The sequence below is a fragment of the Dreissena polymorpha genome, chromosome 2, assembly GCF_020536995.1.
Source record: "Dreissena polymorpha isolate Duluth1 chromosome 2, UMN_Dpol_1.0, whole genome shotgun sequence".
Taxonomy (NCBI): domain Eukaryota; kingdom Metazoa; phylum Mollusca; class Bivalvia; order Myida; family Dreissenidae; genus Dreissena; species Dreissena polymorpha.
In genome coordinates this window covers 30,188,026-30,207,053 of record NC_068356.1, presented here as the reverse complement: position 1 = coordinate 30,207,053, position 19,028 = coordinate 30,188,026, and the positions used below count along the sequence as shown (strand labels likewise).

General features: G+C 36.8%; 1 protein-coding gene across 1 annotated transcript; it reads left to right on the top strand.

The window, feature by feature from the left end:
- Window positions 1–2,038: 2,038 nt before the first annotated feature.
- On the top strand, window positions 2,039–15,338 carry LOC127866421 (meteorin-like protein). Its single transcript, XM_052406932.1, has 6 exons — window positions 2,039–2,381; window positions 10,335–10,744; window positions 10,875–10,931; window positions 11,144–12,710; window positions 13,500–13,578; window positions 13,898–15,338. Exons 1-4 carry the CDS (start codon window positions 2,296–2,298, stop codon window positions 11,449–11,451), a joined length of 861 nt encoding a protein of 286 aa, XP_052262892.1. The 5' UTR covers window positions 2,039–2,295; the 3' UTR covers window positions 11,452–12,710; window positions 13,500–13,578; window positions 13,898–15,338.
- Window positions 15,339–19,028: the final 3,690 nt, after the last annotated feature.

Sequence of the window (19,028 nt, the reverse complement as noted above, 5' to 3'; positions counted from 1 at the left end):
AGATAGATATCTATAAAAGAAATATAAAATATGAGCTCATGAATGTTAATTAGACATACCATTCTCGCATTATTATGTAAGACATCTAGCATTCGATGATTTTTATTTTTCATAAAAAGCAGTTTATAACACTTTATATAAAATACAATCGGTGCAAAAACATTAACGTAGCGTAAATTAAAAGCAATTTTAGCAATAAAATTGACGTTGTGTGCTGAAATGTTTCCCTAAATGGACCATTAAATTAATGTTCCTAGTTATTTATGGAGTGTTTCAAATAGTTTGATCTGGCATAGTCCGCACATACTTGTGTAGGTCCGCATTTGAAATCATACAATATCTCATTGAAAGCACTCTTGTATCTTAACAATTCATTTGCGCGACCGTCCCTTATGAAAAGTCAACAAACACGAAAGGCGTGCTAACAAATTAATAATAAGCATTCACTGTTGACCGTGTTAGATTTAAATATGAAACGGTGAACCGTTCACAATATCTATTCCATGATAAAGCGCTTTCAAAATTATTAATGTCCGAACAATGTGCGTTCGTGTCCGAGCGGAATACATTAGTAGGGCTTTGGTGTCTCACAACAATTTGAACGCCGTGATAAATGCGCTGAAATCTTATCTGGGGATACTGCGGTCCCGAGTGACCCTCGGTGGCTCGGATAACATTCTTCTGTATGACAGCTAAGCTAAAGTTTACGATACCCTTTTACCCTGCCAATACAGTCCTCTTTCCCCTATTTAGCAACGTCCATCGTCAGGCGTGTTTCGTATAGGCCCAATTTGCATATCCTCTTGGACACCAGAGTGTTACCACGGACTATGACGGACTATGACTTTTAACCCTTTACAAATCAGACTCGCACTTATACATGCGAGTTGCTCATTAGTAAATCTAATGAAATATAAGAATTAGATCCAAGTTAAAGGCTTCATTTCAAACCCTAAAATACCGATGCGCAGCAAACAGAGTAACAAAACATTAACAGACTGCGAGTTACCCTTATCCTGCTCTGGTTTTATGCTGTTTGCATATAGCCATTTTCACTTTGCTTCTGAGTGGAAAGGGCAAACCGATTTGCGTTGCGCAATAGGGAACCAAAAGAACGTCATCTGCTTTCTTGTTAAATCTTCATAGTATATAACAATAACGTGTAAATATAAAAAATGTCGTTATATAGAAGTGTAATTAGCTTGAGCAGAAGATATTTTATCTCATGAATATGAATATAAGAGTGAGAAAACATTGGAATGATGTTCCTATGATGTTCCTATGATGTTCCTATGATGTTCCTCTGATGTTCCTATTATGTTCATACTATGCCCATATCATGCCCCTATCATGTTTCTATGATATATTTCGTATTTAATTTAAATTAAGAACACCGCAAGATCCCATATTACTTATCAGGCCATTGATTACAATAGCCTATCTGATCAAGCGGTCATCTCATGACCTTACAAGAAGGTTAGCTTGACTTCGCTGAAATTGGTCAACGTTTGGGAGCTTGTTAATCGAATTGATATCTCAACAATCTGCCTAAAGAACTCATTATTTCCCAAATAAATACGAGATTTACGATCTTCGAGAACCCTTTATATCTATCGGAGTAATCTAGATTTCCCGAAGGCATGTGGACAGCTCCTTTTTACTACCTTACTTCACATGTAATTTTAGAAGAAGGAGAAACGGTGACTCGTAAAACAGATTGAAAAAGATTGTTATTCAAAACGACCCGTTTTATGTTTATTCTTTCAATGAAGCGTTATCTAATTTTAGCTGAAGGTGGCTGAATATTTAATTTCTATCCTTAGGAGTGCGAGGCCGGTTACCATTGTGACACGAACAGCGTAATACATTTTCTATTAAAATGTTCGCAAGGTTTTGTCAAAGTTTGTAAAAGGTATCCAAATGTAGCGGAGCGTGTTACTGTCCGTAATTCTGATTGGCCGACACTACAAACGATAACGCCCATCGATCCAATAAAACTGCTCGAGACAACAAGAAAGTAGTAAATCACACGAACCACTGAATGCGAAGCGAAGCGATACCGGCTCAAGATTACATTTTGAAGTTTATGAAGTTTTAAGACAAGCTGTAGAGGAGTAAAGATACAATTTCTGATATGATAAACGATATGGTAAAAATGAATTTGTGAAGTGGGCATTTACACGATGAGCAAATAGCCAACGCAGAGCAAGCAGATTTCAGTACGGATTAGATAAATTAAACTATAGCTTTATATTAAATATATATCGAAGTCATTGAAATCATAACTAAGCAAATATGGAAAACCTGTTATATGTGTGTGGATTTTTGCTGATGATGGTTACCTTTTCATCGCAGTGTGACTCATGTGATTGCAATATAAGGTTAGTATAACAACCATAACTGTATATAGGCAATTTAAAAGATATGGTTATACGTTGTTCAATAATGTCTCAAAAACTTACATTATATACTAAGATGTATTTAAAAATATTAAAATCAATTACGTCTATTTAAATAAAAACATTAAAGATAAATATATAAAGAAACAGTCTCGCATTGCAGACACAGCATACCAAATTTTTATTAGTGAATATTTCAACCATCTATGTTTTATGCCAAATAAAAAAAATCATGTCATATTATGTCGTCTGTTAAACGCCGCGTGCTCATCGCAAGACGACAGATATAATTATTATGTTAAAAGTACGTATATAACACCGCGCTTCAATTGCACGTGCAAATTATGAGAACCTACGCACTAAACAGAATTTACCGCAATTTTAATGTCTTTTCGTGCAGTCCAGGAAAATGATATATTTTTGTAAAAGACGTTGTTTGTTGTTAGTCCCATTATGACAGATGTACGAAATAATATGCCACGCGGTTCTAAAATGTATTGGTGTCAATATTCCATCTCACTCCATCACGATGCATACTGATCATGCAAATATGACAATTTTTGGAATCTAAATTTTACCGTCTTATTTTAAGATTCGATGTGCGTTCATTAATCACAACATCTTGCATACAATTAAATGCGTCTTCCAGATGATACTAATTATTAATTGGTAGTTATGCTACCTCATAATCTTATTGTAAATTAGTATCGTTGGCAATTTAATGAATACTCAGCCCACACTCTGATGAGTCTACGCGCTTTTTCGGGGGTGGCATTGATTTATGAAGGGAAATAATAAAATATATTTTGTCGACGTTTATATCGCCAAAACATACGTCAAATTTATCATCAATCCGTAAAATAAACACGACGCTTTGTGCACTGTTTATAAATAGAAATGTTTGGTCGTTTTCATAGTCTAAATGCACACGCACAAACATTGTTTATAGTCTGCCAACCTCACTGGCAAGTTGTTTGACACTTTGTTTAGGATTTGCCTCCAGTTCTCATGCAATAGAACTAAAGTCGACGAGTGAAAAGTTTGGTATGGTGCTAAGTTAAAGTGTATTTACCCCTTGTATGTATTTATGGCATGGAAAAAAATGAGCCGAAATGACAGACACTGTTGATTATCGTTTGCAAAAAAAACGTGGTGTTGGTCAATTCCTTTAGCTTATTTTCTGGCCTTTTATCACCAGTTTATTTTCATTTTCTAATAAAAATGCGAATTTGCGTTTATAAATTCAAACGATGTGATATGTCTAAAAATACATCTCGGGTTTTCGTATATTCATGATGTAATACACTTCAGAATATTCTCATGTAAAGCAGTGTTATTTTATTAAAAACAACCTTTTAAAGAAAAAGAGAACTTATTTAGTATCCTTTGTTGTTTAAAGTTATTCAGTACACAAAAAAGAGATACAAAACCACATTGTTAATTGTAGAATAAAATGGTTTTATTATCATCTTGAAGCGCAATTAGAAATTCGCGTCTATATGAGGATTATAACGTTTGGTAGTTCAATTGTATCGTGCTTAATAGAAAGACATATATCAACACTGCCTGTTCATGAGGCTACGTACTTAATAGCGAGACAGCCTTTTATTTGGGTATGTAAATGGATAAGCCCTAAAAACAGTAATTATCGTCTATATTACTACGTGTATTGCGCTTTCATAACATACCTCTTTTGTTATTTGAATATTTCATTTATACCCGACATGCTTTTAACGACAAATTATTATCCATTTTCCATCCAACAAGATGTTATCTGCCTTTTATTTGGCATCGCTTGAGTGAAAATCTTACGACCGTCTAAGAAAAAAGTTGTTACATAATGACTTCAACTAGTTATTATCGACAACATTAAATGACGAATTCGTGTTTTAAAACTGTCTCCTGCACCTTTTTGAGCAGCACCCGAATCTTTGGCTAAGTTCAGATATTTCATGTTATATGTATACAGTATATGTATAGTTTGCAGTATACGTGTACAATTTTGCGACGGACACAAACAGCCGCCCATACTATTCCTCCTCCCCCTTCTCCTCCTCCTCATTATCATCATCATCGTTGGCGTCATCATCATCATCATCATCATCATCATCATCATCATCATCATCATCATCATCATCATCATCATCATCATCACCACCACCACCACCACCACCACCACCACCACCACCACCACCACCACCACCACCATCATCATCATCATCATCATCATCATCATCATCATCATCATCATCATCATCATCAACAACAAAAACAACAACATCATTATCATCATCATCATCACCGCCTTGCGATCACCGCTTATGTGTAATAATAATTCGTCATTAAATTTTAATATTCAGTACATACCGGTATTTACTTTTTATGTGCTCGCATAATATTTTAAGTGATTGGTAATGCTATTCAACAAATTTCGCCTCGAGACAAATTATTTGTAAAATACATTTTTCATCATGATTTATTCGTCGATAAGTATGAATTTTGAAATTATTAGAGCACAAACGAATTTACAGTTAAAGGAAAGCGAAGAGAAACCAAAATACATGAAATTAATAATATACTTAATGTGGTCTTGAATAATATTATGTAAATTAACTGAAATTTATTCAAAACAGCGACAGTAAGCGTGCCTCCCTCGAGCGCTTGTCGTCTGCTTCTTATTGACACAAGCGGCTTGTTATTGCTTGCCTGCCGCCTCCTACGTGTTTGAAATTAATTATATGTTTTTATACGTTTTGAACTTTTCATATTCCTATTCGCGTTTTAAATGCAAATGAAAACATGCTGACAACTCAACCGCAGACCACAGTTTTCTTTGCCCAGAGGGATTTATCATTAATATCTGTTTCGCAACTGTTGACTTCTTGGTAAAGAAAATAAACCGGATTTATAGTAAAAGTAAACACACTCCTTCAACTTAAAAACAGGCACATAATTATTGCCTTCACAACAACGATACTTATTGATATATAGTATGTTTGCGGGGCTGCAGTAGCAACGGTTGCGCAAATTTAAATTAAAAAAAGCAAAACTCGATTATGGCAGTATACATATTTCATTACACCCCTCATTACCGGTAATACTATCACAATTTAAAATATGCGCATCAAAATGATAACGTCATTATTCCCGTATAAGTGTCGTTATCTTTTTCCAAATCTAAAATGTATAATGTCGACGTTAATGACTTTTCATTAGCGCCGTTGGATCTATCAGAGATTCCACACATTTTCCACTTGAGTGTCATTTCCGTGTGAAATCACTTCTGCCTGCACCAACACTCTCCTTCCCGCCAAAACGTCCCAACATCGACAACTAAAGAATCAGCGCGAAAGCGCAGCACAAACCAGAGAACAGGTACTCGCAGTATAGCAGGCCGCCAATTTTCCGCCGTTTCCTATCGACACACATGTACTTGTAAGACTATGACCGAGACGTGATCCGTTACCATAGATCGGAACTACTTTGTAATATCTCTTTTAAACAGGTCTTGAACATTACGAGAGGTTGGGTCTGCAAACGCGATTTCGTTCATTACAAACCCTATCTAGAATGAGCTTATCTTAATAGGCAATAAAACTATGTGTCTATGTATGGCATTTGCTTCATCAATGGCACAAACACTAAAGATGTTTTTTTTGTTGGAGCAATACGTACATGCATTCGAATTCCGAATCAAGCTTATACAGCGCAAACTCGCGCGCTTAATATAAATCAAGATTGTTACTTGCGGTAATGTTCAGTTTTACTTAATGGATCGATATGATCTCTTTGAACTTTCATTACCGTAAATATGCTTGAACAGTGAATTGTGAATGCATAAATCAAGAATAAATCAACAAGCCTTTCATTCATTTAGTAGAATGATTACAATTGTTCACAATCAGATACACATACATGTATGTATACCAACACCGTTAAATATTAAGTTGTCGGAACGTGTTCTTAAGAAACAAGAAATGATAACAAACTGCGTCCGAGACATATATCAAAACAAGTTTTTTATGCCTTACCACAAAATATGACACCGCCCTTGAAGCATCCGGTGACTTTACCATGAACGCGCACAGATGATATTGTGCCATATAGCGGATGACACTACTAAAATGATACATAACTTACATGCAACATTACACCCGATATCTCAATAATATGCCGTGGTAATCGCCGTTTATGTATTATGCCATGTAGGATGGGCGTACATTTTGGGTATTTCGTTGTTTAATCAGTCATTCTGCCTAGCATTTAGAAAAAGGCCTTGGCAAACAGCGCAGACCCAGATAAGACGCCGCATCATGCGACGTCTCATCAGGGTCTGCGCTGTTTGCTGAAAGGAATTTCTGTAAAAAAATCTAAATAAAGAAATACATATACTAGACATCCCTTATTTTGGAAATAAATTGATCCAATTTAGAAGGATGGGAGGGTCCACTAGGCATAAATGGGTTAATAGGTCATTCTGCAGTGTGAAACCATAACCGGTAGTTTCCTGTTCTTTCCCACTTTGATGTCACAACTGCAATATGTCAAGACGATGAACTTTGCTTAAGTGAGATCAGCATTAAAATACCGCTGCAAGACCGGTATTTAAGTAAAATTAATGACACCCATTTCAAAGAGCATAATATATTTTTTTACATGAAAGATACTGTCCATCAAAACAGGATTTTCGCTATGAAAAGACTTCCTTTAAACGAAAAATCAATAAAGACGGAAAGTGTCAGGTTACCGACTTATCTTGGGCGACATTTTATGCAAATGCATTAAGTGATTTTTTCCAGAGCGAGTCTCATGAACATACGGAATTGAATTTACCAATATTATTATTGAAGTCATATAAATACAAATACACTGTACTTACTTAGAATACAGTTGTTTTTCGTGTCTTGCTGCGGCCCATTAAAATCACGTGCTATTTTCTTTATATTCATACGGTGTTTTAGGGGAACTTTGGGCGTTGTCAATAAAATTTCTTATTGATTAAGCTTTAGTCAAACTATTAGGTTTGGCAATACTAAATCGTTGTACTCAACGTATTGTTTTATGCAATCGCGATCGCGCATATACGTTAACAACACCATGCGCGTGACAAGAAATCCAGGAGAGAAACGTATTACAATGTAATCTGGACAATTAGGTGGGAAATAAATTATTCAACGGTTTGTCTAGTTGCAGCAGCATTTGATGAACGACTCGGGATTTAAGAGTTAACGGACAATTATCTTCAATTTAAATAAACCTTAGTTTCCGTAATTTGAAACTTCAGACATGTGAACCATTTAGTAATTTTCATTTAATCCCGGATGTGTAACATTGATGCTTTCATTCCGGTGCAGTTTAATTAAATAAGGCAATCAAGTAAAACGACCCTCCAGTACAAATACATAAACTTATGCGTCCGCTTGTCAATTTTTTCCTCCTTCGCATTCGTAATACGAACCCGGTGCAAAGCGCGTGCATTTTTACGTTGGTAGAGACGCTAGTGTCCTATTGTCGCGACGTTCGCGACGTAATATAAGCTGCGAGATGTACATGGCAATATAAATACAAAGTACGTTAGTGTGTACTTATTGAGATAACGACAGAAGCCTGTTTCTGACAGAGCAAGCTTAAATTTGCCGAACAAAAATCTGCACAATATATGTATTCTTTAAAAAAAAAAAATCCTCACGTGTGCAGCGGATCCGATTGAAGACCCGAATCAGACCGTACCCGGTGTTACATTAGTAGACGATTATGATACATTTGCAGATGCTCTTGTGCTCAACTCGATGTTTTTGTAAATTGATTGTAAGGAGATGTAATCTTCATTAAGACTTTTTCAAATTAACGCTGTAGAACTAGAGACGCGTTTGCCAGATTTGTTATGGTTAGGTAATGTCTAATTGGTTAAGAGGTAGGTACAAAGTCTGTCGTTTTAAGTTTCTAAGGCAGACGAGAGCTCTGAAGTACAAGACGTTTTCAGATACGTCTTCAAAGAACTTACTACTTCGTGCACGGCGTCTAATCGGTATTTTTATTTAATTACCCAAGAGGGCTACACTTATGCACGAACCGTCAAATGCTGATGGACCGTTCTAATGTATAGTGTGACAGACATGTATTGAACTTATAGTTAGGCATGCTCGAGATATAGTATCAACGACCCATGATACGATACAGGACACTTGTGATACGTGAAGGTAACCTTGAAGTCGTAGGTAAATGCGCTTTAAATTACAGACATATTTGTGTTATTAATTTAGTTTCTGTCTTCAAACATGCTGAAGAAGCAAGCACGTTTTAAAAACTTTTAATGTATAGTGAAGCATATGCTGAAAGTATTGATATAGATGACCAAATAGATACGTAAATATGCTTTGAAACTATCGTGTGTCGCTATGCGCCCCTCTTTTTCATTTAATTGATTATAAATTTATACCTTTAAAGTAGGGTCGCTTCAGCCGTTTACTTTGATAAGCTAGGTTTAAAATTTTCTAATCATAGTACAGAAGTCTTTTTTTATTTTGTTAATAAACCTGACTCGATGCGTTATATGTTTGCATTGTATCTCCAATCTGATAAAATACCACGCAGTCCGCTGTACCATTAACGTAATGGTACTTATCTCGTAACTTCAGATGAAAGACAACATTCAATGGCCCTTTTGAAAGGATTCACCAACTTGTTGTAGTGACTCTCGAAATTAAATTGTTATCGGTAAAATATTGTGTAATAAAACTAAGATAATAACCTCAAACTGCATGCCGACCTATCAAGCATTAGACGACGGTGTGTGGCCCTGTCCGAGAGAATGCACGTTGATAGTGTCTGTGCCGCGTGCATATCAAATCGATCTAGTCTGTTTACTCAAGAACCCACCTTGCCAACATCTATTCTTTCGTATCTTGGTCGCAACTCTATGCGTCTCAGCGTAAGCTTGCACGTGCCGATCAGAATGGCGACTGCAAACGCCATATCGTCTGTCCAAATATCCGTCCTTACCTGTTAATCGCATTTTAACGAGCATATGTTGTACAAAACGCTTAGGAATAGCTTTACTTTCAAACGGTCTCATTTTAATGATATAATACATTACAGCACGATGAAAGTGTAAAAAACAACGATAATGACTTCATATAGAGGATCTTTTTGTGCAATAAAATATCCTGCGCCACACGACATCATTCTTGACACGACACTTGAACGGTTTGCGACAATAAATTTTAATGTCTAAATGCTCTCTCAAGCGTTTTAATCACGCGTCTGCCTTGTGATGATCTTTGGGGCTATTCAAACAATCTTCATCACTGTATGCCTCAAGTAGATGTCTGCTTAAGCGATAGTGTGTTTAATTCAAAACTTGTTTGATTAGATATACAGTTAGCATGCAAGGACAGGTGCGTTTAAATCCCTTCTTGTTTTGCAAAGTGTATAAACCCCGGCTATCTTCAAAATTGTAATTAGAGCTTTCGAGCTTGCAAACACTCGTGTAACTGTTGTGGTTTCAAAACTAGATATTAAAACCGAAACCATATTCCATCATCTTCGAAAAGCAATTTCATAACCTAGTAATTTAAACTGAGTTCGTTTTTCTGGTTAATTTGCTTATTAAAGACAGCTATACATAAAACGCAGAACTAGATGCGCGTGAAACGTGAGCAGTGCGCTACATCGGGTTCACTGTGGTTGTTTAATCCAGCACTCAAGTGTTTCATATTCCTCATCATTAAATGTGTTTGTGATTTTGCAAGGTTTACTTGTTACGTTGAACGTGGCCGAAACACCTGGGCAATAAAGTGTAAGTTGCATTTAAAACACAAAAGAAACAGTGTGTCAAATTTCTGAAATTAATAAGTTTTTAAGATACACGAGAGACATACCCGTTTGAATGTTTTTACGTTATAATATTTAATATAATCGGTTGTTTTCTTTCAGTGGAGGCGTAGGTGTTCACGTGGCAGCTCTCACGTGCAAAAGTGGCTTCGTCAAGTGGTACAACCCAACAGGTGCGCTGAGAATCGTGGTCAGCCAAACAAAAACGCCATTCGCCACCACGTGCTTCGTCGTAGACACAAGCGACGTGAGGATTAAGATCTCACAGGAAGTGGCCCCTAGCGCCAATTCCAAGTCGCCAACTGACCGATCGAGACACGTGATGAACGACCACAACTTGCGGACAGTATACACAGGAAAAGGGCGCAGTCAAGAAATTTGTTTGACGACGGACACGGATATAGTCCTGTTTATTGAACCGGAAATGGGTTCTCTTCTGGGCACCCAAATAGTTTCCTTCCAATATGACATATCAGAGCGCAAACCTCTTGACCAAACAGATTTTATGGAAGGTGAGGACATAAATATTCCACACACATTAAAACAATGAAATGGTACTTACGCATACATAGTTCAAGTTAGTAGTTTGGTGCTTCCGGTGCACATGCTATCTCATTTATCATGCACGTGCCCGTGTTTCAGAATGCCGCCCGTGCAGCGAGGAGGAGCTTCTGACGGCCTACTGTGCCAGCGACTTCGGTGAGTAGCCAGCTAACCAATGGCTGTCATGTGGGTACATTTATAGTATATTTGTAAAATCTGCTCGTCTGAATTAAATTAATACATACAGTCATATAGAATTCAAAATGTGCATTTTGTTTTAGTTTTAAATAATTCTTTAAGTAAATATGACTGTCGTGATTGTACGGATTTTATACGTTATATAAATGTTTTCGTGTTCAATGTTCCAGTTGTGGTTGGTCGAATGCAGGACGTCCATCACTTCAATGAAAAAACACATATCGATGTCGCCGTATCCCAGATCATTCGTCAGACTGGCTCCCACTTTTCACGTATGCGCAGAGACGCCAATGAGTTGCAGGGAACTATTACGGCGCCCCGGAAATGCGGTGTCGCGAAGGGCAACGGCGTCTTTTTACTGACCGGAAGGGAACGCCTTGGGGAGCTCCGGATGGGTTGCGCGCCGTATCTGGAAGAGTGGGAGCAGATAGTCAGCGAGGCGGAGCGGACCGGAAGGATGCAGTGTACGCGCGACTGAGCGCCACTTATGAGCGCCTGACGAGGCGCTGTTGACTCGTCATCTACCTCAGCAAGGCGAGAGAGCAGGACGAGATAGCAGATTCACAGATACAGAGCCAAGCAGTGTGGCCTCAGCATCTTACAAGACTATTCACGACAAGCCTTCGCATAACACGCCTTCGCATCTACAAGCCTGCACGCAACAAGTCTGCGCAATACAAGCAAGAGAATTACAAGCATGTGCACGACAAAGTCTTCGCTCTACACGCCTGAACTTTACCAGCCTGTGTACTGCAAGCCTGTGCATATTCACGCATGTGCAATAAAGACCTAAAAGCAACATGCCTGCGCAGAAAATGCCTGCACACTACAAGCCTGTGGACTACAAATCCTGCGCACAACAAGAATGTGCACTGCATGCCTGCACACTACAAGCCTGCGGACTACAAATCCTGCGCCCAACAAGAATGTGCACTACATGCATGCACACTACAAGCTTGTGGACTACAAAGCCTGCGCACAACAAGAATATGCACTATATGCATGCACACTACAAGTCTGTGGACTACAAAGCCTGCGCACAACAAGAATATGCACTACATGCCTGCAAACTACAAGTCTGTGGACTACACAGCCTGCGCACAACAAGAATGTGCACTACATGCCTGCACAATACAAGTATGTGGACTACAAAGCCTGCGCACAACAAGGATGTGCACTACATACATGCACACTACCAGCCTTTGAACTACAAAGCCTGCGTACAACAATAATATGCACTACATGCATGCCCACTACAAGTATGTGGACGACAAAGCCTGCGCACAACAAGAATGTGCACTACATGCATGCACACTACAAGCTTGTGGACTACAAAGTCTGCGCAAAACAAGGATGTGCACTACATGCCTGCACACTACATGCCTGCGGACTACAGGACTACAAAGCCTGCGCACAACAAGAATGTGCACTACATGCATGCCCACTACAAGTCTGTGGACTACAAAGCCTGCGCTTAACAAGAATATGCACTACATGCCTGCACACTACAAGCTTGTGGACTACAAAGCCTGCGCACAACAAGAATGTGAACTACATGCATGCACACTACAAGTCTGTGGACTACAAATCCTGCGCACAACAAGGATGTGCACTACATGCATGCACACTACAAGCCTGTGGACTACAAAATGTCGGCGCACTAAAAGTCCACCCACAACACGTCTAAGAACTTCAGACCTGCGTACTTCTAAATAATTAATATACAGCAGTACTTAGGTAAATGTCTATTCTATTTCCTCTCTTTGTTATTCCGGCTCATACTTTTTGGGGTTCTACCTGAAACTGGATTAATGGCATACATACAAATAGTATAAAATACACATTTATTTAAATGTCTATTATAAAACCGGTATACATTACGAATTGCTGTACATGTATCACTACGAATAGATTTCCTCTGTTTTATCAATCCATATGTATTTAGTTGAAGTCATATTTACAATTTTTATAAGGGATTGGAACGAATATTCGAAAACTGGCCCAATATTCGATACCGAAATTCAAATAGTCGATTTATTTTAAAGAAAATAATTTGTATTCTTCATTGAATCAGACGTTGGTACAACTACAAAGTCGCATTAAATGTTTGCCCTGGCGATTGCACTGTATAAGAAAATGAATTGTTGACGCGTGTTATTACTGTTTTCTTTATAAGCATACAGGATGGTGTCGCCGATTTTTTTGTTAAGTTATGACATTTGCATCCGAGAACTTGTAAATCGAATATTCGAGTATTTACGTATAAGAATAAATGATCGTTACCATTTTTAGTTTAAATTCAGTATGCAACGTACATTGCCCCATTAGCATATCGGAATGCCATAATCCGCATGACTCCTTAGCCAAACCGATTCCCATAATTATGTCATAATTATGTCACAACCATGAACATTTGGCTCAAGATCCGCCCATCTTTAGCAATAAAGATGAACATCTGCGAAGATTGTACATACGTATCTTTCAGGGTAATTCGCAGCATTAATAAATGTGATCATTGTGTTTCAGAGAAGCGGAGTGAGTCACAGAGTTACAATTCAAACAGTCATAACGTGGATTACTCACGGGCAAAACGCGCCGTCGAAAGGTAGGCTCATACATTTATTGCACCATGTTCTTAGATTTCAGAATAAGTATAATTTCAATTACTCTGCAGTTATCGACAATGCCAGAAAACGAGCTCGTTCTAATCGTATTGTGATTGTAATGGTGCTTAGTTACATGTATTGCGAAATATAAGTGTGCGTTTATTGAATAAATGAAAGTGTCTTGTCTTGTCTTTGAATGACACCACTTGATTCCTTACATAAAATTTAAATAAGAATGAAATTGGCGAGATGTCCATTCGTTTAGTTTTTCTTATTTTCCACACGTGTATGTACAATGAATGTCTTTTTACCTTTCAGAACACTGTTCGTGGCTAGGGCGCGTTGAATATTCATACGAGATCAAATGTACTTTAGCCACCAGATGTCTGCAATAAAGTAGCTCTACCCAGTTCCTCTCCAGCAAGATGCCTGTAAGAAGAGTGGCTATGACAGAAGTCATTTTTAACTAGTTCGTACTCATGTGGACAAATACTAAGAGTATTTGCGAGCTTTGTTTTTGTATGAGCTGCGTCATGCGAAAATGGGTCTTCCAGTCAGCGTAGCTCCAGATCAGCGTGTGTAATTGCGAAGTCTGGTTAGGGGAACCTTTATAGCTAATGAGACCACGAAACCTTGTGTGACTTTAGGTAGCGTAGTTCTTGATCAGACTGCTCCATTGCGAATACATGTAACATAAGAACAACTTTTGCATGTCGTTGCTCAAATAGTATGCATGAAAATAAGTATTTTGCATTTATCACGTAGTCGAAATATAATCATGGCACATGTACACATGTATTAAGTATATTGAAATAATCGGAGGAATTTACATTTTATTAAGTCAGTTGAAAAAAGTTAAATCAATAAGAGATTTATAAAGAACGCATATACCAACCCTCACTTTGTAATGAAATATATATATATATATATATATATATATATATATATATATATATATATATATATATATCTTGATTCAGCAGTCAATGTATAGTTTTTATCGCGATGTGAACTGATCGTGAACAATAATGTCATGATAATTGTGTCATAAAAAGTAAGACTTAGTGGTACCCATCCGGTTTTAAGCGAATATATTAATAAACATGTCATCAAGTTTAATGGATGTTAATACAACAGTATCAGTTAATTTTTTACAATGGAGTTTATGGTACATGTATCTGTACCAGTGTTAAAGCTCATATAGTGTAAAACATGTTACAAGTTATATGTTTCTTATTGCAAATGTACGGATGATATTGTTAACCCATTTATGCCTAGCGTCTAGAAAAAAGGGCCTTGGCAAGCAGCGTAGACCTATATGAGACGTCGCATGACGCGGCGTCTCATCAGGGTCTGCGCTTTTTGCTTAAAGGAATTTCTGTAAGACATATTCTAAATATAGAAATAAATATACAAGTTATCTTTTACTTTTGGAATAAATTGATCCAATTTAGAAGGATGGGAGAGTCCACTAGGCATAAATGGGTTAAGCATGATATTAATACTGCTCCTAAAGTAAAAATTTCGTACAGGACTAAAATATATTGTTGTAGCAGTATTTAAATATAGAATTAATATAAATTACCATTAAGCCATGTTATTTTTATGTATTAATTTATTATGTGGGTCGACCTTTGGGATAAGATGACGTTGCATGGCCATGCAAAATAACATATATATATATATATATATATATATACTCGAGCTTTCTGGATTTATGTCTTTGATTTGTTATGGAAAATAAACTTGACAAGCCTGATCCGATTGAAGTGTACTGTATGCAACCTGCAGTGATTTATAATGTATGACGCGCTGTAAGCAAAACTGTGTTATATAGCCTCCGTATGTTTGAGGACGGTTTTTCATGCGATTTAACAACTTGAAAGGTGAAATCCCGCTAAATAATGCAAGATAGTGAATAGTCTGCTTGCACCGAACCACCTCCATAATATGTTCATACATACTTACTATGTTCAATATTTAACAAGCCGCGTTTCAATGCAATTAATTTTAAAACGTCTGAAGAAATTGCTTTTTATGTACATGATACCGTTTTTAACTTCAATGACGAAAGTGTCAATCGATTTGACATAAAAGCCTTTCTTTAGCGAAACAAATCTACATTAGAGTTAAATTAGCGTGTTTAGGTAACCACCACGCGCGCTGTAAAAATAAAACAAGAAATCACAAAATCTGAATAATATAGCTGTATTCATTATGCTCAGTATTTCGTAGATTTTAAGCCAGATAATGTCAAGGATGAATAATCACGGGAACACTCGAACAGAGACCATGTATTCACCTTCAATCATTAGAAAAAGCAGTTACAATTTCTGCGTCACGGTTTTTAAATGTGGAGATATCTTTGATCACAGGGCTTTATGGCTATTAGCTCAAGTCACTCTCAATACCATGTTATTATTTTCTAATATATTCAACATTCAAGCTGTATTTTTTCTCTTTCAAATATCCTCTGTGCGTGCACGTATAAGAAGGTTCGCTGTTCGTTTGATCGGCCTCGACACGACATCTTGTTCAGTCCCAAATTGGAAATCATCAACCGGTTTTCAATTCATAGTTGGTACGGGCTATTGATAACGGTTGAATTGGCAATTTGCACACAATGTGTCTTTAATAACCACTTTCAAAACGATATTTGATTGACGATAACATTTGGCTCATAGACTGTACTTTTGGACATCACACTGCAGGATAAATATTGACATTGGTATCGTTACTTCTCTGCTTGTCAATTCCCAAGAACAATACAAAGTATATACGCGCAATAACATAAATCACACTCAAAGTATAAAGGAGACGCGTTCTGGGAAACTGGACATAATGAATGTGCGTAAAGTGTCGTCCCAGATTAGCCTGTGCAATCCGCACAGGCTAATCAGGGACGACACTTTCCGCTTTCATGTTATTTTTCGTTTTAATGAAGTCTCTTTTTAGCAAAAACCAATTTGGGCGGAAAGTGTCGTCCCTGATTAGCCTGTGCCGACTGTACAGGCTAATCTGGGACGACATTTCACGCATATGCAATATGCCTAGTTTTCTCAGAACGCGACTCAATGTCAAACCTGATTAGCATATACAGATGGCACAGGCCAATCACGGACGACTATCTGTTCTTTTAGAAGAAACCTATTTTAAACGAAAATATCACACAATCGGAAAGTGTCGTCCCTCATTGGCTTGTGGCATATGTATAGGGACTTCGCATGCTGATCTGGAACGGCACTTTGCGAACAGGAATTAAGCCAATTTTCCCCAAACGAGGCATTTACTGATATTCAGGCGATTCATATAACACGGTTTGGTAAAAAACGGACAAAATATTACCTGGCCCATAATACGGGACTTCGCTGACATCAAAACCGAACTGCTTGAAATAAACACTTATGTTGGAATCTTGATCTGCATTTGTTAATGGACAATTTTGATTTTCGCCTTATAATTTCTTTACATTTTCCTGGATTCCAACTGCTTTATTGGCACGAGATTTCACACTTTGTATAACATTATACTTGTAGATACTAATAATGCACCATATTAACACAATATAAAAGATATAAAATATCAACTCAACGTTGATTACTATTGTGTTTTATATAGTATGTTTTTGGCGAAGGGCTGACGAGAACAGTATTTTAATTTAATAGTATACTGTTTTTTATAAAGAATTTGTAATACCTGGATTACCCTTATGATCGATTTGAAAGCGGTTTGAAAGTTTTTTATTTTACACACATTTTCTTCATTTTTTTCTGTCTACGATATAGCTTTACCATATGATCAACACATATGTACACAACTTTCTAGGTAATGTTGTGTCTCAATTACAAAATTATAACTGCAAAAACTCATATTTGTTTTGCAAAAAAATATTAATTTATCTTCGTATGCCTACGTTTGCAATTATATGTAAGTTGATCTTGCTCGTATCTTAGTTTGTTATACGACATAAGGGATGTAATCCGTAAGAAAGCTAATACAGTAAAAATAACAGTTTTCTCCCTTTTTCATATCTATGATTCATCGAAAACTACGTTAAATTTCGACATAAGTACACATGTATACATTTTGAGCTTAAAGGTATTGGTTTACAGATTTTCGCATTTATGTCATTTAATCTATTAATAGCACACAACATTATATTTAACATTTAGAATATTCTAATCTTTTTTAACAACAACACAAGTTAAATTCATGTTTTGCCTTTCCGGGGATTTCATCCCGAGACCTCTGATCACAAAACCTTACGCGCACTTGATTATCCAGTATTGTAACGTAAAAAGCAAATTATGGATGACTCAGATTTTCGAACGTCTTATCTTTTTGCCGATTTTAATTGATAATTAAGCATTAACAAGCCGACAATTCTAATCTGCTTAGTCAGGACTGTTATTTTGCTCGTTGAATGAAGTGTATACTTTTTTATCCTGATTTATCCTGATTAAAGTTGTCCTTTTGGAAAGCTCACAACAAGTCCTGTGAATCCTTAGAGATGATATCCGTTAACTTATCAAATGCGAAATACTTTCCAAAGCGGTTAATACACACAAAACCTAAGTGGCAAATTTTATTAATACGCATTTTACTATGTACATTTCAGAAGTGGTTTAACTCCACGAAGTTAACTGCAACTGTGTTATTCGATTCATGTTTACGATTGATACACATTATAATGGTATGGTGTGCCAAACATATATATATATATATATATATATATATATATACCAAATTCATAATACAAATGGCGATCCGTAACAAAACCAAAATCTTGCAATTAGTTCATTTGGTCTGTCACGCAAAAGTCTTATAGCGAATGAGGTTACAACTAGTTGTTTGCAACATGAGGATGATTAACAAATGACAAGCCCATGAACGACAGGCGTCAAGAAGACCTTCCAACACCTGCAAATGTATTATGCACCGTAGTCCTCCCATGTGTTTGCACAGCTTATTACTGTTAGCATAATGAAACAAACATCATTGATTTGAAAAAACAACGCAAACAGCCCATCACTTATGAAGGCACAAGGCAGAAAGATAGAGTTGAAATAATCAATCATGTTGCATTGTTTGTGCGTAACGTTTGCAATCGATTTTTGATTGGTTCAGACATCTTGACCTAATATCTGAGAAACTTTAATAGGCTTTAGATATCATGAGGGCATTTATTGAATCGACGGTTCTTAGAGCACGATAAAACCCAACTTTGAGCTCAAATAAGACTGATCCATGGCATGCTGTTCATTCCGAAGCTATTTTCGAATTGTCTGAAATCTTTTTTTTGTCTCTAATTGTTTAGATTCATGCCATACACAAACTCTATGAACAATTCGTGCATAAATCAGATACTTAGATCTGCATTATTATTGTTTTAATATGTTTGCTTAACTTTTTTCTGCTATGCAATATACATAAATACATGCATTCCAAG